The 21,614-nt window shown below is 38.7% G+C and overlaps 1 protein-coding gene across 1 annotated transcript in view; it reads right to left on the minus strand.

Moving 5' to 3' along the window:
- Positions 1-21,614, minus strand: part of LOC126176387 (zinc finger protein 569-like) — a 137,739-nt gene that overhangs the window by 45,868 nt on the left and 70,257 nt on the right. The window contains exons 3-6 of the mRNA XM_049923545.1: positions 15,732-15,853; positions 14,343-14,494; positions 12,806-12,931; positions 9,070-9,178 (exon numbers count right to left, since the gene is read on the minus strand). Coding sequence (XP_049779502.1) covers positions 9,070-9,178; positions 12,806-12,931; positions 14,343-14,494; positions 15,732-15,846 — 502 coding nt within the window. The 5' untranslated portion in view covers positions 15,847-15,853. The remainder of the gene's footprint in view (positions 1-9,069; positions 9,179-12,805; positions 12,932-14,342; positions 14,495-15,731; positions 15,854-21,614) is intronic.

Here is a 21,614-nt window from a genome sequence, read left to right on the forward strand (position 1 = left end):
TGTAGAGGGGGCTGCTGACTGCTGAACCATATACCACGCTCCCGTAATCAATACGGGACTGTACAAGGGCTTGGTACAGCTGCAGCAGTGTACAATGATCAGCATCCCAGTTGGTGTGGCTCTTGCATCGAATAAGATTAAAGTGCCGCCAGCACTTGTCCTTAAGCTGAAGAAGATGGGGAAGCCAACTTAAGCGGGTGTTGAAGACCAGTCCCAGAAAGCGGTAAATCTCCACTACATCTAGTAGTTGGTCATCGAGGTAACGTTCTGGACGAAGGTGGACAGTACGACAATGACAAAAGTGCATCACAAAAGTTTTGGTGGCAGAAAACTGAAAGCTGTGTGTGAGGGCCCACGATTGCACCTTCCGTATAGCTTCCTGCAGATGGCATTCAGCCGCAACAGTAGACGAGGAGCAGAACGAAATACAAAAATTGGCAGTGTAACGGAGCGGAGATACTGACGATCCTACTACTAATGCGAGACCACTGAAGGGTATTAAAAAGAGTGGGACACTCAGGACAGATCCCTACAGGGTCCCATTCTCTTGTATATGGGGTGCACTATGGGAAGCACCGATGCGAACTCTGAAAGTGGGGTGTGGTAAAAATTTCTGTATAAAAATAAGGAGTGGGCCTCAGAGACCCCACTCATGCAGAGTAGCGAGGATGTGGTGTCGCAAAGTAGTATCATGGGCCTTCGTGAGATCGACAAAGATGGCAATGAGGTGTCGTCGCTGGGAAAAAGCTGATCGAATGGCAGACTCCAGGTACACCAAGCTGTCAATAGTGGAGCGTCCTCGGCGAAAACCGCCCTGGGACGGAGCCAGAAGGTCCCAAGACCGGGTCACCACACATTCAAGCAGCTTGCATAGAAAGTTGGTGAGGCTGATGGGATGATAGCTGTCAACATCTAGTGGGTTCTTCCCAGGCTTTAGCACTGGAACGATGACACGTTCCCGCCATTGCAATGGGAAGTTGCCATCGCTCCAAATGCGGTAATAGAAGGGGTCAAATAAGGAGAATATGGCAGGTGTATCAGCACCTGGACCCACTTTTCAGTAATGGCAGCCCAAGTTTTCTTACTCATCTGAGCATGGGTGTTGTCTTAATGCTACCTGTGCGAAGCCAGTGCAGGTAATACATTATTTAAAACAAGGAATCTAACCATGATGACATTTGTTAAAGCACACAGCCTCAGCTAATAATGCAACATACGGATGAGAGCCCATTACTCATCAATCAGTTCAATGTCTGAATATTAACAAACTATAATACCAAAAATTAGTAAGGAGCTTACAACTTCAAAAAGAATGTAATAACCCAAGTACCTCAGAAGGCATGTGCTGAGAGGTGGGAATGTTACCCAACCACAAGTTTAATTAGCCTTGGTTGCAAAATACTAACATCAAGAACAGACAGAGTTGTTGAAGGAGAAGAGATCAGTTTGGATTTTGCTGGACTGTAGATACATAGGAGGCAATACTGACCCTATCAATTATCTTAGAGAGGATCAAGAAAGGCAACACTGATTAGAATACTTTCTCTGAAACTCTGACATTAAGAAGGATAAACCACAGATAGTAAAAGTTATATAAAACTTTTGTAGAAATCAGACTGTAGTAATGGATGAAAGAATGTGTGCACATTCACCAAGGCTCTTCTACAGTAAGCAGTTTCAAGTGGATGTAGGCTGTAATATTTATGCAGAAATGAAGAGGCTTGCATAGAACTGACTAGTGTGAACAGCTGCATCAAACAACCTTTTGGCATAAAGACAACAACAGCAACACCACCATTAGTTGCATGGTCACATTTGTAGAGAGGCATATTTATAATACAGATTAACAAATGATGTGTCAGACACATTGCTAATAAGTAATGACTTTAATATTATTTTGAATCTGGTAAGATTGCCACTTCTTGCCTTGCAAGAAATCCTCTGCACCAGAATACAGCTGTCCACTCAGAGCTCTAAAAAAGGAGGCGCAAAGTTTGCATGAAAATTTTTTATGTGTTGTAATATGATTATGTAAACTGTAGTTCACATTTTTAAAATTATTTTTGTCTTCTATCATAGTTGCATAAATTATAGTACACACTACATTTATTTTTAAAACTAGCAACAAATACCATGTGAAGTAAGTGTGCTTGAAATAGGAATAAAATTTCAATAGCATTTGAAGAGTCATGGATCGGATAGAATGGCAGGATATTGTGATGCAGGCCAAGGCCCTTCTTCAAGGGCTGTAGAGCCAAGGAGTAAGTAAGTAAGTATTTGAAGAGATGTGCATTTAAGTAATTTACAAAATAATCTCACAATTGCAGAATAAATGCTTTACTGACTTCACTACATAAACACAGAAGGCAAGTCTATGAAACTCCCAGTTGAACTGTCAAATACACTCCAACACAAAACCCAACATTTCATTTTCAGTGACACAAACTGATCAGATCTTGTTAATGCTTTTTAGTAGTTCCTTAGAACTAAGGTTCACAGCCTGTACGAAATTATTAAGTAACAAAAATACAAAACTTTACTTAAGGCCCAGAGGATTGCGTGGTACTATGGTATTGGTCGCAATGTAACCCCATGCCAAATAGCATTATCTGGATGTATGGGTTCAGCATACTGCTCTCCCAGCCATTGTCAACTTTTCACATATAACACAATTTTTTCTTATGGTAAGGAAGGTCCTGGTAGAATGTAAACAACTTATATTTACATTATAGCAGAGCCTTTCTTACATCCTCACAGACTGCTCCAATCATAATTTTACATCTGTTTTCTTTTCCCCCATATGTGACAATAATTTATGTGTGACTGAAAGTTCTTAAGCCAGAGACCTATCCCATAATTCTCAGGAAAATTTCGTTCAGCTTTTTCATTCTACAAACCCTCTCCCTGTTATCCACAGTTCCCTTTAAAGCACCTAACATTTCCACTCAGCCGTTTGCCACGTCTCCTTTATGTTCTCCTAGTGACAGCCCAAATAGCTCCATGCTCCATCTATCTGGGACACTTCAGAAAAGTACCCTGTCCCTAGCTACGGCCCAGTCATACACCCTGTTCCTTAAATGCTGCATAAGCCATGGAATTCCCCCCATAGCTGATGGTGAATAAGTGTTTAAGAAGACCAAACAGCTATGGTCATAAGTCTCCTATTCATATCCCCAAGGACAGCAGCAGTGTACCCAATCTCTCTGCATATACAGTAAATTCTGTATGCATGCATGGGAAAGTATTCTAAATGTTTGCTTAGCATGTATCAGAGGCAGAACATGTGAAGCAGCCTGGAAGTCACCAAGTGGGACGTGGGAAACTGTCCAAAAAGCAGATCCATGCTGGCCTGCACACTAATCCCTCGTCGTTAGCCCACCAGGCAGGCTCAATCCAAGGATGGGGGTATAGGCGCAACTACCCGGGCAGGTCCCCCAACAATCTTAGCATACACATTCCCTTCTGTGGACTCCGTCCTTCCTTTCACAATGACCGTCATATTTTCAGATTCTATCAGTCCCTGTCCCTCACAAACTTGGTACTGCAGAAAGAAAAATCTCCATGGCACAGGTATCCCAGACACACCTATGCTCCTTCTGTGAGTGCTCTCCTTTACTCTTAAATTATTTACATTTTTTCCTTAGTTAGGCTGCATTTTTTAGTCCACCACGATCACAATCAGCTGATTTTTGGCATATATGGCCACTACCATGTATCACTGTGCACAAATAACTTACCAAACACACACAAAATCCTAAATATATCAGTAATTATACAAACAAGGTAAGGAAATGATAGATTGCTACTTACCATAAAGATGACTTCTTAAGTTGCAGACTTTGTCAGAAAAAGAAAGAGATATACACACACTCATTCACACAAGCAAGCTCACCACAAATGCATGTCAGCTGTCTCCAGAGATGACAGTCATGTGTTCGTAAGGTGTGCTTGCTTGTGTGAATCTCTCTCTTTTTCTGATGAAAGCTGTGGCTGAAAGCTGATGTGTAAGGGTCTTTTAATTGTGCCTGTCTACAACTTAACATGTCATCTTTATGATAAGCAGCAATCTGTCTTTTCCTTACACTGCTGACTTTCCACATTTCTCTATTGAATAACTTATAAATTTTAATGTTGGCAAGGCAGTGTTCAGGCTTTGAAGTCAATCTTACAATGTTATCTCATTTCCTTTAAGTATCAGTACGCCTGATTCAAATTTCAGTGCTAATAAGCTGAGTTGTCATCTGTTTGAGAAACTGATAATTATTGACTGTCCCAACACCACTTGGAAAAAAGATATATTGTACTCCATTGTTTATAAACCACTTGGAAAAAAGATATATTGTACTCCATTGTTTATAAACCACAATAGGCAAACAAGGGGTTCAAGAAGAGTGTGGCAGTACATTTGTATCTCAGCCTTGCACATACCACCCTCCCCCAACTAAGATTTTATACAATTTTTAGTCACTTATAGAGGGAATACAAAATGTTCACAGCAATTAAATATCAGTTCTATAACAAAAATAAGAATGTATATTTTAATTTACGTATTGGCAAGTGCATAAAACATTCTGGTCAGTTTCTTCTTTGTAAGTACTTTTCCATGTCAGTCAGTAATAGCTCAAGCAGTGGTAGTATACACACCATTAATCAACTCCTTTACATTTAACTTAACATACAAAATCTAAATGTCGTGTCACTAGGGCCTCCCATCGGGTAGACCGTTTGCCAGGTGCAAGTCTTTCGATTTGACACCACTTCGGCAACCTGCTCGTCAATGGGGATGAAATGATGATGATTAGGACAACACAACACCCAGTCTCTGAGCAGAGAAAATCTCCGACCCTGCCGGGAATCGAACCCAGGCCCTTAGGATTGGCATTATTTCACAGAATAAGCTATAAAAGCATAATACTTCCTAGATCTGAGCCATAATAGAATTGATTTTGATCTGAAGGAGACAATAAAGTTTAAAAAGAAAAACAGAAAAGAGAGCAAAAATGAAGTGAATAATTGTTTGAGATGGCTTATGAGAAAATAAATTTGTAGCAAAATAAGTTGGCCACCAAGATAAGGGGCTTAAATAAAGTGTGCATTAAGTATAAAGATGTGGAAGGTTGTAAAACAGCAAAATGCCATGTACACACATCATGTATAGGGTCTTATGATAGTGGTTATGGTTGGGAAAAACACATGAATATATAAGTAAGCGGATGAATCTAAGGCAGCAAACAGGGACAATATGTTCGTGGGAAAGGGGGGGGGGGGGGAGAAATAAAATAATATTAATAGTAATGATATCAAACAATGGAAAATCCAGGATGGAATGTAACAATTTGAGAGAAGGAAAGTTGCTACTCACCATATGTTCATGGGAAAGGGGGGGGGGGGGAGGGGAGGAGAAATAATAATAATAATAATAATAATAATAATAATAATAATAATAATAATAATAATATCAAACAATGGAAAGTCCAGGATGGAATGTAACAATACGAGAGAAGAAAAGTCGCTACTCACCATATAGCGGAGATGCTGAGCCATGATAGGCACAATAAAAAGATGGTGCTGCTGTTCGCAGTGTAGTTTCAGCTCTCTCTGAGACTGCAGATGTGTGTGCAAGTTGCACTTGCGTGAGTGTCTGTGTGCGTGTGTGTATGTGTGTGTGTGTCTACTGCTGACAAAGGCCTTAATGGCCGAAAGCTATGTTTGTGTGAATCTTTTTATTGTGCCTATTGCGGCTCAGCATCTCCGCTATATGGTGAGTTGCAACTTTTCTCCTCTCGTATTGTAATCTACATCTACATCTACATTTATACTCAGCAAGCCACCCAATGGTGTGTGGCGGAATGCACTTTACGTGCCACTGTCATTATCTTCCTTTCCTGTTCCAGTCGCGTATGGTTCGCGGGAAGAATGACTGCGGGAAAGCCTCCATGTGCGCTTGGATCTCTCTAATTTTACATTCGTAATCTCCTCGGGAGGTATAAGTAGGGGGAAGCAATATATTCGATACCTAATCCAGAAACGCACCCTCTCGAAACCTGGACAGCAAGCTACACCGCGATGCAGAGCGCCTCTCTTGCAGAGTCTGCCACTTTAGTTTGCTAAACATCTCTGTAACGCTATCACGCTTACCAAATAACCCTGTGATGAAACACGCCGCTCTTCTTTGGATCTTCTCTACCTCCTCTGTCAACCCGACCTGGTACGGATCCCACACTGATGAGCAATACTCAAGTATAGGTCGAACAAGTGTTTTGTAAGCCACCTTCTTTGTTGATGGACTACATTTTCTAAGGACTCTTCCAATGAATCTCAACCTGGCACCTGCCTTACCAACAATAAATTTTATATAATCATTCCACTTCAAATCGTTCTGTACGCATACTTCCAGATATTTTACAGAAGTAACTGCTACCAGTGTTTGTTCCGCTATCATATAATCATACAATAAAGGATCCTTCTTTCTATGTATTCGCAATACATTACATTTGTCTATGTTAAGGGTCAGTTGCCACTCCCTGCACCAAGTGCCTATCCGCTGCAGATCTTCCTGCATTTCGCTGCAATTTTCTAATGCTGCAACTTCTCTGTATACTAGAGCATCACCCGCGAAAAGCTGCATAATGATAATAATAAAAACAATAATAATAATAATGATTATTATTATTATTATTATTATTATTATTATTATTTGGGTGCAATGAATTTGAGTTGCCTAGGTAAGTGCTACATGGGGGCAAGACCATTACTATTGCGTGGCACAGGAGTTGTGGCACAAAACTATTGCTGAGACAGTTTAAGTTGATCCCTGATAGTAGCAGTAGGCTGGGTGCTGTAGCTTCATGTGCCTGCTTCATCCAATAACGTAACATGATTTTGTAAACATCTATGTGGCAACATCTCAGTGTTGTCACTGCTCTGTAGACAGCTACTGTATTCACCTGCAGCCATTACGGCTTCACAGCTGAAAACTGGCAACAATGCTGCACAGTGACAGGGATCTACTTATGCTGTCTCGACTACAGCATCAAAATCGACATAACTTTATGGAAGTACAGAGAATTAGCCAAAATATAGGAAGAATGCATGTCCCACACATGTTGTGGTACTCAAATAAACCCAGTCACCATAAAACTATAGACATATAATGCTGTAATTACTCCATTCCAGCTGAGAAACTTATTGTTGCCCAGGTATTTACTTGCAGCTGTGTCTGATACCTCATATATGTGCATTTATCTTTGATGTCTAAAGCTTTTTTGTATACAATGTTTGAAGTAGTATGATTGAGGACTTGAAAGAAAGTTAGTTTGCTTCACCAACAAGGGAGAGAGCCATGCAGATCTGACCCTGTGAAAAGCAACTGACACTAAAGTCCACACCCGTAACATGCAGCATCTGGCCTTGTGCTCTGTTTATGGTTGTAAAATAACATGAGCTTTCTGGGATTTATTCATCTTTAAAGTGAAATGGTAACTTGTTAAGAATATATGGGATTTGGGGTATAAAAACTCACCCACCTGCACCACTTCCCATCAAAATTTTGCTTCTACGGTGTTAAGTAGAGAGAAGTAACTTTAAGCCTCTGTGAACGATGGGTTCTGAAGAGAGAGATAATGCATGATGCTCTATGTCAGAGTTATGGTGTATCCTGCTTTCAGAGGAATTTTACAAAAGGCTAGTTACAGTCTGATGTTCTCAATACACAGCAATTACTGTCTCATGATCTTCATTGAATTCTTGAAACCACACAGTCCTCAGTCCTTTAGCCATTCAAGTGTATTCAAAAAAATGTTTTCTAGGCATTTTTATTTGTAAACAAAATGAAATCAAAATATAATGAGTAGGCATGCAAATCACAAAGCTAACTTAATAAACTCGTTTTTACTAGCAAAGACTCAGTAAATCCATATATCATTAATTTGTACTCATAATGATAAGACTGTGAGACTTAATTCTGTCACTGACATAAATTTCTGAAAATACTTCTGTCACTGAGGTAAAAAACTTTCCTAGGAAAGAAGTCAAATACAAATAAAACCTATCAAAAGAAGTAAAGCAATGCCATCAAGTTTCTAACATACAAAGCAAAATCAGTAAATCTATGTCACAATGAAGTAAATTTGCTATTAGTTTGTACTCATAAAGATGAAGACAGTGGCACTAAATTTTGCCACTGTTGTAAATTCTGAAAATACATCTATCATTGGGTTAAAAAAACTAACAACACCATCTACTGGTTCTTTGGTGCACTATGTCATGATGATTAAACATTCGAATCACTAAGCTGAACAGACAATTTGAGATACAACTTTAAATTAATGATATCATTCTTTTACAGTGGAAAATCCAGGATGGAATGTAACAATGCCAGAGAAGGAAAGTTGCTACTCACCATATAGCGGAGATGCTGAGTCATGATAGGCACAACAAAAAGATTCACACAACCGTAACTTTCGGCCATAAAGGCCTTTGTCAGCAGTAGACACACACACACACACACACACACACACACACACACACACACACACACAAACGTAACTTGCACACACGTCTGCAGTCTCAGAGAGCTGAAACGACACTGCTGACAAAGGCATTTATGGCCGAAAGCTACAACTGTGTGAATCTTTTTGATGTGCCTATCGCGACTCAGCATCTCCACTATATGGTAAGTAGCAACTTTCCTTCTCTGGTATTGATATCATTCTTTTCTATGTTCTAATTCTGATGAAACAAAGCCTATATGTTACCACAAGCTATGCTCAAGTTACTGGTGGAAACCCCATGAAAATTCGTGTAATAGTTTTGGAGATTAACGTATACAAACAGACAGACATGACATTTTAATATAAAACTTTAAATCATGATTTTTTCCCTGATCTTAAGTTTGTTGAAATAGAGTTTGTATGTTTCCCCAAACTAGGCTCAAATTACCTGTGAAAAACCCATGAAAATTCATCTAGCAGTTTTGGAGATTAGTATGTTCAGACAGACATGATGGTTTTACAGTTTTATTATTAGTATAAATGACTATGCAAACTTTCCTTTAAACCAATATCATACCATTTCCACTATTAGTAGAATGATCCTTAGGTATTTCTGCTGTAGAAGCCAATTCTTCAGAATTTTCACCCTTTAATGAATGTTGGGCTGAACTGGATTTGCGTTTTGTCTGAAACATAATAAACAGAGTAGTCCTAAAATGTGTTTTGTTCATCCACAAATTCCATTGTGAAGGAGGACTTTCAGGGATATGGAATGAGTCAAGTTAACAGGCAAGAGCAGTCACTGCTAGGAACTTCTGTAAAACATACTATCAACAAATTATGACTAGATCTAATCCACTCATGAAGACAATTATATGAATTTCTTGTAGATTACTTTATAGAAGTACAGATATTTTAGGATAAAAGCAGTCAATTATAGAAAGAAACATTGTTCCTCTTACATTACTCAGATGCTGTTTTTTCTATTACTTTGTATTAAGTTTTAATTTAACTTGACTAATTCTTACATAAAATCAGGCATTCCTCTGTGGAAGTCAACTGACCAATTGGAGGTATGAATTTTTATTGCTAATTCAAAATTATTTTCTACTTAAATTTTTCCCTCCAGTATTCAAGTACCCACTATTTTGGCCTACTTGTCAAGTAGAATCATTATCTATGCAAAAGCTGTTTGCTCCTTGTGCTTGAATGACTAATGATGAGCGTTAGAAAGAGGTCACATGTTGGCTGCATGGCTTGCCAGAGCATTGGATCAAGTAAGAACACTCTCTCTGGTTTTGGCCTCTCCTCTCTCTCCTGATTGCTTTGAGACTTTGGTCAGACACAAAATTACATCTTATGATCACCAACTTTACTGGCTTGTGGTTCTATCATTTTGCTCTGGGAACATATTCTGTATCCCATGAAGTCAGAATACAGAAATCTGATTTTAAATCCCTCTTTTATTTTGAAGAACACTCCCTTTGGATGCCTGGAGAACGTAATTTTCATGGCAAGCTTTGCCATGAACTAGAGTCGAAAGTTAGATGGGGTCGGTAGCCAAAGTCCTGCATCACATGCTGGTGCCTGCTCCAATCACTGTTAGTCACCATACCAATGGGCAGGCACATTCAGTTGCTGCCTATGCCATCTGCCCGCAAGCCAATAACAGGTGCGCACAGTGACATGATGCTCTAACTGCCTGACCTCACAGTCCACCTGCCACCCAGCTTCACACAGCTGGTGTTTGCTGCCTGCCCATGAGATCCATCCATTGCCCCGATGGTCTGCTGTTTGTTCTGGGATCGTTAGCATTGCACCATGTTGACAGCAACATCACGACACAACTACTGTGTCACTAAACTTCACTTTACAGCTGGCAACATGTCAGCCTTTGCATTTAAATACATGTAATGCATTGGGAACTCTTTAGCATACATGGATAGAGGACAAGGGCATTACAGAACAGCACCAGTCAGCACTTGTTGTCTTTCACTGGAACGTGATAACAACCAAATACGGGCTCTGGTGACACACAGCACTCCAGCTGCAGCTGTTTCTTGTCTCACCTCAGTACCCACAAATTCTGCCCTTGAACTATGGAAAAGCTACTTACCAAACTGGAAATATCATTATTCCAGGGCAAAGAGAACTACTCTGTCACCTACCACAATACATAACCTCTAAAAAACATCAACATATTTGTTTTCTTGGATTCCTAGTTTTAGTTCCAAGTGTAAAACATGAATCCTAAGTAAGTGTGCAATGTTTCGGTTTTTGACCAACTGCTGTGAGTCGAATGAGTGCTCATGCCCTTTTAAACCCTTCCTGAAACAAAACACCCTTACATAGTGTGCCTTTCTTATCTCTGTAATATCAAGCTATAGTCCACAAGTCAGTCAGTTCCATTTCCTCTTACTATAATATATTTTCTCATGCATTATGCTAGGTGGGTTAGAAAAGTTTGAGTTGGAGCAGTGGCCAAATTCTTCGGTGACAGCGTAACCCATTCACACAACATTGTAATGGATGCCATTATAGAGCACACACTGCTGAAAGAACAAATGTGGCATCACACGTTACGGGAGCAGTTCTGTACTGTAATGTAGTTACACGTAGGCCTGCCTGCCCTGTGTCTTTCAGTTCTGCTGGACTGACAGTCCCACCCCTTCCCAACTACACTCTCTCTCCCACTCCCCCCCCCCCCCCCCCTCTCTCCAATGGTGGAATTTCTAAATTTCTACACAATTCTTATGCAAACAAGGACATTGTTAAAACCTTTGTGGCTCTTCACAGGAGGTTCTCTCTTTCTCCCTGCACCTCACCCCACCGGTATTCACCACAAATAGGGTTTGTCCCAGTGGTAAATCTGCAACCCCAACCTTGACCTCAGCACGTCAGACAATTTTAGGCAACTAGAATACCTGTCTAATTTTACATTTGCTTTATCTTATTGCATAATTTTGTATTGACATTCCTAATTAATTATAAATAGGTGTGAGTTCCTTCCTTTGGACTTTACATCTTTGTTCTAATCGAATCATAGGATGAATTTAAGTGTATGGATTGTTAATGATCAAGTTCTCGTTAGGAATAACAATTTTAACTGCCTTCTCACTACATATTTTGCATTTCATACATTAAAAAACACATTTTAAGAGGTCTTGCAGTGAATATGGGATCAAACAATTGAAACAAATATGACATAAGCAGTAGAAACAAAAATGTGTGTGAATTCCTAAGGGACCAAACAGCTGAGGTCATCGGTCCCTAGACTCACAAATAGCAGTAGAAACAGTAATAGCTGTAGCAGAAATTAACCAAGTTGTATTCACTGGTGAAAAGTGGGAACAACAATTGTCGCAGGGTAGCTTGTTCCACAGGAAGACAATAGCGACAGAGGAGTCTGTAAGTGTTATTGTTTTATGGATGGGCACAGCAGTTAGATGTTGGGTAGCAATTATGGTGAGATGACAGGTACCTGATCTCTGATGCAAGATACCAAGGGGCACATACACTCCTCCGTTTCCAGATATTCTAATGAATTTTAGAAAGCAAAGCTAATGAGACACTCTCTTTTACTTTGTCTCTGAATAACTGGAGATATCCAGTTTTCTGTATGATGTCTACAGGCAGCCTGTAGACATTACAGTGATGCATAGTCTTAATGGAAATTATTTTTACTTCTAGTGTTGTACAAGTGAATTTCACAGTTCTTCCTAAATCAAGATCAACACAATGAGACAGATTTCTAAGTGAAAAGCAGATGGGACTTCTTATTGTTTGGATATGACACAGATGGGGAAGAAAATTGGCATCTTTTCCAAAAAGAACCACTTCAGCATCCACCATAGCTGACTTAGGAAACCATGGAATTCTAACATTAGTATGGCTAGATAGGGATTTAATCATCACTGCTCACAAATATTTGGAATAAATTAAGTACCTGAAATAAATGTGACAGGCTGCTGTCATTCTAACACAGCCGATATAAAGGATTGATGTTTTGCCATAGGCAGCATCTGGCCTGTAGATTGTATACACTTATCTTACACAAACAAACAGTGCATTACAAATTAGAAAAGTGTCATGTTGGCTATGTACACTTATCTTTCCAAATTATGACAGCCAGAAACATATGCTGAATCCATGTATTAGAAGGCGGTGCTTTCTTAATTAACATGAAAGGAAGCACTTGTTTCCATCTGTTGATAAGAAACTGAAATCATTCACAGCATTGTGTACAAGCATTTTCAGATATTATTAAAGATAGCTACATAATCTATATTCACATCAATAAATATTTTACTCACATCTATATTGTGTGATTTTAGGTGCTCCACCAAACTTGGTAACTGCGCAGCAACAAAAGAACATTTTCGGCACTTGTACCAGGTCACAACTTCTGCGAAGTCATCCAGTCCTTCAAGTTCTGTGGGCTGAGTTAAGAAATGAATTACTATTGCTCTTTAAATTACACATGTAACATTCAAATAGGAACCAGCATTTTTGAGTGTCAAACTAACGAAGAATGGTATGTAGGTTAGAATACATACATTACTCAAATGCCACATATAGGAGAGGTAACGACAGTCATAATTCTGCAACCAACTGAGATTTTGACCAGTCTCAATAAACAGTTTAGGGACATTACTCATCAAAAACAAGTCATGATAGTGTAAAAGACATTGTAGGAGAAAAAAAGTCATTAATATCATACTTTGTCGCAGGTGTTGCAGAAGGAGATGTCAGCTGACTGTTTTTGAGACCTCATTTCCATTCATAGTATTTACATCTGTGTCCTGCACAGTATCAGCCTTAGCAGGATTTGCACTGTCTTGTGCTGCATTTTTGCTGTGGTACTATGTCACAACACAGTTGTACTGTTGTAGCTAATAATAATCATCAGAGTGAAATCTCTCATGCAGTATGACTGAGCACTTCCTGCTATTTAGACGGGAGTGTAAGTATGAAATGTGACTGTGTAGCCATCCAATAGGTGAGTAATTGCAATTATGACAGAAACCCTTTGAAAGTGACAACTCTCAGCCCTTTAGTTGGTATGTTGGTTTAATTTTGCTACATTATTTACAAATGTGTAGCATTAAGCCTGCAATGAGCCAGAAAATGGCTGCGCTTAAAAAATACTGGAACTAAACAATAACGGAGATCCACAGCTTGACACATGCATGGTACTGATTCACACCTTAGATGCAACAAAATCTGATGTGTTTCATGCATTATGTACAGAAAAATATCCAGAAAGACATATCAACAGCTACTGAAACTTCTGCGGAAGGCAAGGTATTTTTCTAATTAACTGCCATCTATGATGAAACATGGGTCCACAACTACAACCTGCAGAACAAGAGGTTGCGTACAGAATGCAGAGATGGAAGGGGGCACTGCAGTGATGGCAAGAACTCACATGTCAACTGGAATATGTTTGTGATATAATGCCTTCTCCTATAAATATTTTGCTGTTGAACACAAGTTTCTTGAAAAATAATAGGTTGATAACAATGGCAGAGAGGTTCAGCAGTACACATGCAACCCGCTGTTGGTTAACCACTCTTTTTTGTGAGGGAATGAAGAACAGTCATTTTTATTGCCGAAAATACTCCCCTCCTCCAGAAAACTGAATAGAAAAATAACATATTGTTTTAGTACTTTCATTTGGCCAAGACATTTGAAGAGAAAAAAGACCAGGTTTATATCTAAATGTTGTTCATACAGAATGCTATATTGAATTACACATCAGCTTATTGCTAATACACAGTGTGGTGTTGGGAATGTGCTTAACTTTATACACAACATGAACATTTAAAACACACTTTAAAAAGTACATACCTCTGACAGGAGGGAGTCCTGTTGTCTGCTTTCTTCTGGAAGTTGAGTTTCAACCAACTGTACAGGCTCTAATGGTGCTTCTACTGTTACAGTGTTGACTATATGCATGTTTGGTAATATAACACTGTTTTCACCTTCATCTGTAGCTACTCCTGTGCCACAAATAACTAAAATGAGCCAATTTTATTAAAATTTGCACACTTATGATATTTTTAAAAAAATATGTTATAAATAAATGTTACAGTTCCAACAACTGAATGGTTCAGTGCAAGGAAGTGCTAACCCCCAGTTAATTTCAAATTACTCCGATCACATAAACTGTTGTGTTTTCAAATACATCACATTGTGGTAGTAAGTTGTTCCCTATGTATTGCCTGAAAACACTGTTTGGTATACAAACTGCTTTGTCTTATTGTATTTGTGTTCTTGTTTCTGAATTTTGATAAACTTCTAACATGCAATACAAAAAATAGGCTCCCATGGATTAGCAGAGTTAAAGTTTTTTCCAATTCAAAAACAAATACCATTAACAAAAACAATTGAGGTGCTGCGAGTAGTATATGCAGATCTGAACCACAATTCATTTTGATAAAAATGGACCATGTTTATTCCTAAAATTCGAGAAACTGTTAATGCTATGATTTCATTTTTAGGGTTTGTTAAACATGATTATTTAAGTTTATCTTCCAAAACCTTGATGCAGATACCAAGTTCTCTGGTTTTGTGCTGTTTACATGTTAAAATAACTAGTCTAGCCCCATTCCCAATTTTAACATTCTTCATCAATAACAACATGCCCATGAACAAAATGTTGACAAAACACATACTACCTTTATATATGTGTAGTATGTATTTCAAAATTGTAATCATGTGATTGTATTTAGCTTTTCTGATTACTGTAGATCTGCTGCAAATTAAAACAATGAAAAACATTAATTTCCGTTAACAATACATACAGGTAGTGACACTGCCACATTGTCTACAGTGCCATAAATTCATACCTTACATTAATGAAAGCATATGGAGTTGGGATACATCATTTGTTCTCTGGGAATAAGATTATAAGTTATAATCAGTTATTTTAAAGTTGGATAATGATATTTTTGGCAATATCATTCAATTTGATACTTCAGCACATAAAAAGTAGGGGGCGGGCAGGAGCATATCATAAAGTTGCAATCTTCCAATTTCAGGTTGGTTGTGACCTTGTGTTGCTGTTGAGATCTTCAACTTTTCTTAAAATTCTGAGAAGCGTGAAGTGTTGGGAGGCTAGACAAAAAGCTAGGGACAAGGGAAGGAGTGCAGCATTCATGTAATTTGTAATTAACTGAGGGTTAACACTTTCATGTTGTAGACAATAAATTGTTGAAAAAGCTTAATAAAACTCACCATCTTCTACAACCATCACTGGAACATTATCAATATCTTTGCCTTCCAGTGAATTGTTACGAATCAACACATGAGTGCCATTTGGTAAAGTGTACATCAAAACGGACTCACTCATTGCCACTCTGAAAATAAATGAAAAAGGGAAAATGAGTAAAAGCAGCAATTAATAAGAAAAATAAATCAGATTATCAAAACTGCAAAAGGTGACAGTGATTACAGTAATTTCCTAACAAAAATAGCATACCATGTAAATAAATTTTCTGCTGGGGAATAGGACGTCCACTGTGATATTAGGAGGAATCCCATGATTTCTGTCACCTCAGTGTATCATATGCATCAATAAAATATACAGCCTACTGTCTGTCTGAATGTCCATTAGGGTATTGTGTAAAATTTTGTGTACATTTGTAAAGAATGTTTTGAGATTTTTAGTAACAATGTTTCCCTTTCACTCACACACACACACACACACACACACACACACATACAGGCGCACGCGTGCTTGCACACACACACATCTGTTCATTATAATTAATGTGGTGTAAAAATTAGAATTTATTTGTTCAAGAACTTTTTCAGATTTTTGGTAACAATGTTTCCACTTTATATATTACATATTTATTTATATATTATATATACTTAAAAATAGGTGTATAAAACACCAGTCATATTCGCATTCAACGTTCTGTCAAACTGCAAGTCAATCGACCAACTACTTTTCGAATATGAGTGCAAATGTACACAGGCTAATTTTTTATACAAAAAGATTTTTGAAGAAGCAATTTTACATTTAATAGCTGCCCTTCATATGCACAGTGCGACCTACAGGAAGAGAGAACAGTGACTTTCCATTCTTCAGTATTATGCTCCATTCTCAAAGATGCCATCTGACCATTCACACACATCATTGCATTCAAAAAGATTGTTTTTCATTTCAACGAATGGCATTAAGTCTCTTTCTAATTGCCTGTACACACACACTTTCACATATTTTTTTCAGGCGATTCCAGTGCTGAACCCTGGAGCCTCGCTTTTTGGTGACTCCATACACAGCAAAAGTTATTGCCACTGTTTACACACATTTACGTGAAATCTTGAAGCTGAATTAATCTGAGATGTAAACATAATAAATCTGTGACTCTTCAAGTTTTCCCGGTGAATGTGTTGTAAATAGTCTTCATGAGTTATGTTGTAAATAGTCTTCATGTGTTTGCCACCGGTTCACATTGTGCAAATTCCACAATATTTCCTTGGAGCAACTGTCCAACATCTTCAGGTGGTTCAACCTTGCTCATGGATAGGTACTAGTGATGGTATCCACACACCAATGCCCCATTTTAGAACACGCACATGAAGAATGTGCAGCTGCGGAAATTGCACATGTGCAGTGATTTGCCCTATTCAAACTCCATCTGCTGAAAATCGCAGAGCGGCTCTCCCGCAAGTGTGCTGTACACTGCGTTTGTTAGCACACGTGTGGGAGAGCCGCTCTGCGAATTTCGACAGGGGGAACTTGAATAGGGCAAATCACTGCGGATGCGCAATTTCCACGACTGCGCATTCTTCGCACGCGTGTTCTAAAAATGGGGCATCGGTGTGTGGATACCGTCAGTCGTACCTAGCCATGAGCAAGGTTGAACCACCTGAAGGTGTGGGACAGTTGCTCTGAGGAAATATTGTGGACTTTGCACAACGTGATCCGGTGGCAAACACGTGAAGACTATTTACAACATAATAAATCTGCTTCAAAAAATTTAGATTATGAACATTTCTTTTGTATACATCAATATAAATAAAAGTTTGGGCTTGATTTCTTATTTATCTGCAAAAATTTAACTACAAACACAAATAATTACTGAAGCCGAAGAGTATATAGATTCTCTAAGCGCAACAGAGGTCATTTACGTAAACACAATGGCTTCTCTAGGAACAACATATGGCATACTCAGTGTTGACAGCACTTATTTGTAACATTAAAAAAAAATTACCAACATTCGAAATTTCCCTAACGGATTGAGAGCCAAGTAAACATTTTAAACATCTTACTTGTTTATTTCATATTGAAATCAAAAGGAGTTAAGTATTTTTTACTCTGATAGATTTTGTATATAGACTATTGAGATTAATGTGCTCTAGCTATAAACTACATTCAGAATGATACAGAGATATGACCACTGAATGGGAAAACTTATACTGCTAACAGTCAACAGACAGTATCAAACTGATTCCTAGCAACTTCCACTGATAATCTCTACAAAGACAAATTAAAATATCAGTTCAAAGTCAATGGGTCAAAAGCCACATAAGAAAACAGCGCTTTGAATTTCCACAGAAACAACAGTAATTTATTGGCTTCTATAAGACCTAATCAAGTCTCCAGCTAGTTCATGGCCCCATGCTCTGATACGAGGTCTATGCCTACGAAGCATATGCATACTTACTAAACCTTTAATGCTGGCACCAAAGACTGGAAAATGACTCATCAAAACTAGACGCCTGTACACAGGAAAGCATCTGCGAATTCTTGCAGGCTTTATGCATCAGGACAGATAACTTTGTAGAGTAATTATTAACTCCAAATTCAGAGACATTCGACACTTTTAAACAACATCTGTGATCCAATGGGACCACGAGTTGCCGGCAGCTGGATGTGACGTTCATGTAAAAATGTTCTGTCCAGCAGAACAATGAAATACATGTCAGTACATACAGTTTGGAAACAGTAATCAATAAAACTGCTCAAATTATTATGTATTTAAGTCCACCATTATTTATGGGATAGTAAATATTTATACCAATGGATCAGGAGCACAATACCTATGCTGGAATAGCAATCTTATCTTCTGTTAGTAATAGATTACCCCCCAAGAAGAAGACATTTCCCAAAGAATTGGGGTTCACAACCAACTTTCGACCATGTATATAAATGCAGTTTGTAACCATCTCAGTATCAGAATCAGTTTCACGACTTTCATGAACTGTTTCTTCAAGCACAGGATACAATCTACCATACCTGCTGTATCTGTACTAGACGTTTCACTCAATGGTCCAAACGACACTGTGTTGCTCAAAATACCACCACTTATTAGTAGTAGTATTTGATACTGTAGAAATAGCAACTACGTTATCTGCATCAGTCTGTTCCAAATTCTGAATCTTCTATGTGCTCTTCAGTAACCACTTTCCAGTAGTTCATTACGCAATCAGCCAACACTTCATCTTCCATGGAACCGTGCCAACTCCATGAAGCCATTCTTATAGATCTAAAAGAAATATTCATGAATATCAGTATAAGCCCTCTAACTACAAAAACCAACCAAAAGTGACTAAGTAATATGCCTATAACATTCAAATGTGCGCATAAACTGTTTTCCAATAAACATATACAATGCTGATTGGTCACAAACAACAGATCTTGGGTGTTTCATAGAAACGCTATATTGATTCCTAGAGGAATTCAAAGTATATGTGCACCAAAAACCAGATCCTAGCATTGTAATTAATGAGCAGATTGCAAGCAACAGGAATTGGTTTTTTAATATCTTTGATGATGTGTTACTTTCATGGTCTCATTTAGGACTGCTGCCTTCATGACTTGCATTTATCATGCTTCTGCTTGCTTCACTGGTTTATTTCTATATGAACACATACTGGTTTTTGCGATGGTCATGTGACCATTTGTAAAAATGTGTGTCTGGGCTTTTCTAGTTTGCCGAACACTTGGAATTTTGTTGTCTTAAGTATAAATATAGCTTGTGACTGGGTATTGCCATCCTAAGCACAGCATGCTTCTCCTGCAACAGTTTTTTGCTGTTTTTTAATAAAGATTTGGTGGTTTGCTCATAATTTTCAACTGTTGTCCTCATAATTTTTGTTCACACCAATTTTATATTGAAGGGTGTCCCATTGAGATTACTACTTGCCTGTGTACTTTCATCAGTTTTGATTATTGTGTGATACACACACACACACACACACACACACACACACACGCACACAAACGGTCGATTGGGCATCACTGGCGACTCACAATGGTGCACTTGCGCAGTGGCCGGTGTTGACAACTTGTCCCCACCATAGTACAGTTGAGCATCGTGTGTGTTCAGTGTTAGACCTGTTGGACGAAGTGCTTGTTTACTGTGTTAGTTCAGAACTGATAACAGAACAATGAACTAGCAAAGGATCAAATTAAAGTTTTGTTTTAAGCTTGGCAAGACACCGGAAGAAACACATGCAATGCTGGTACATGTTTATGGGGAACAAACACTGTCCATGAAGTGTATGTATGAGTGGTTCACCCATTTTTGAGGAGGCCGGGAAGGTGTTTCCGACAATCTCCATAGCATATGACCAGCAACTGCCGTCAGTGACGAAAACGTTGAGAAAGTGAGGACATTAATCACTAACGACTGTCGATTAACTGTGTGCATGATAGTGAGTGAACTGCAGATGAACCGTGAATCTGCACGACAAACCCTTACCCAGGAGTTAGGGAAGAGGAAAGTGTGTTGTCTTGTGCCATACCACTTGACTGATGATCAGAAGCAGGCAGGTTTAGAGGCTTCACAGGATTTTGTTAAAATGGTGGATGCAACAACCAATTTCTTGAACCATATTGTCACTGAGGACGAAACCTGGTGTCTTCATTATGACCCTGAAACGAAACAGCAAAGAATGGAATGGCATTCTCGTCGGAAAAAGGTCAGAGCCGAAAAATCAAGCTTCAAAATGATGCTCATCACCTTTTTCAATGGTCAAGGCATTATTCACAAGGAATTTCTACCTGGGGGAACAACACTGAACGCTGCAAGGTACACTGAAATTCTGACCCATTTCATGCAACGTCAATACAGGGTACGACCCCAGTACACACATCAAGGTTCCTGGTTTTTTGTTCATGACAACACCCGCCAACACACAGCTAATATCATCAAACAGGTCCTGACAAAAAAAGGGGTGGTGCCACTTGAACATCCACCACACTTGCCAGATCTCAATCCTCCAGACTTCTTCCTGTTCTCTTGACTCAAACTCGCTTTGAAAGGAAAGAGATTTGATGAAATTCCTGACATCTAATAAACCGTGGCGCAGCTTTTGAACATCATCCCAATGGAAAACTTCATGCAAAGTTTCCAGGACATGCATCAAAAATGGTTCAAATGGCTCTGGGCACTATGGGACTTAACTTATGAGGTCATCAGTCCCCTAGAACTTAGAACTACTTAAACCTAACTAACCTAAGAACATCACATACATCCATGCCTGAGGCAGGATTCGAACCTGCGACTATAGCGGTCGCGCGGTTCCAGACTGTAGCGCCTAGAACCGCTCGGCCAAACCGGCCGGTGGAGATGTATCGCAGAGCTCAGCAGTGCATGGTTATGGGAGGTGACTATTTCAAAGGAAAATAAGGTAACTGTAGTTCACAGTTCATCTACATTAATGTTACAGTACCATTTACTGAACTTTATTGTCAGAGGTTGCATCTTGGTTTTTCATTCTTCAGAATCAGTGTGAGGACTGCATCTATGTTGTCCTGAGTGCAGCAAGCTGTTGTGTAGCAGCATTTGGCAGCTTTTTTACTCCTGATTTTATGATTTATTCCTGTGGTTTTATTATATGACTTCAAATTTGAATTCTTGTACTTATGTAAAAATAATATTTTTTTAAAATATCCTCTTCCCTCCATATCTTGTATCTCTGAATTTAGTTTGAATCATGTGCTTTGTAAATGCTACTGTTATTATTTATTATCTCCATTTCATGCATATGTATTTTAATGTACTACATGGGTTCTTCACGTTAATGCTGTTAATGTTGCTGCTATTCACTGTCAAACATCATCACTAACTGTAGCCTTTTTGTTACTTTCTGTAATTTTTA

Source organism: Schistocerca cancellata, chromosome 3 (genome assembly GCF_023864275.1).
Source record: "Schistocerca cancellata isolate TAMUIC-IGC-003103 chromosome 3, iqSchCanc2.1, whole genome shotgun sequence".
In the NCBI taxonomy this organism is placed as follows: Eukaryota; Metazoa; Arthropoda; class Insecta; order Orthoptera; family Acrididae; genus Schistocerca; species Schistocerca cancellata.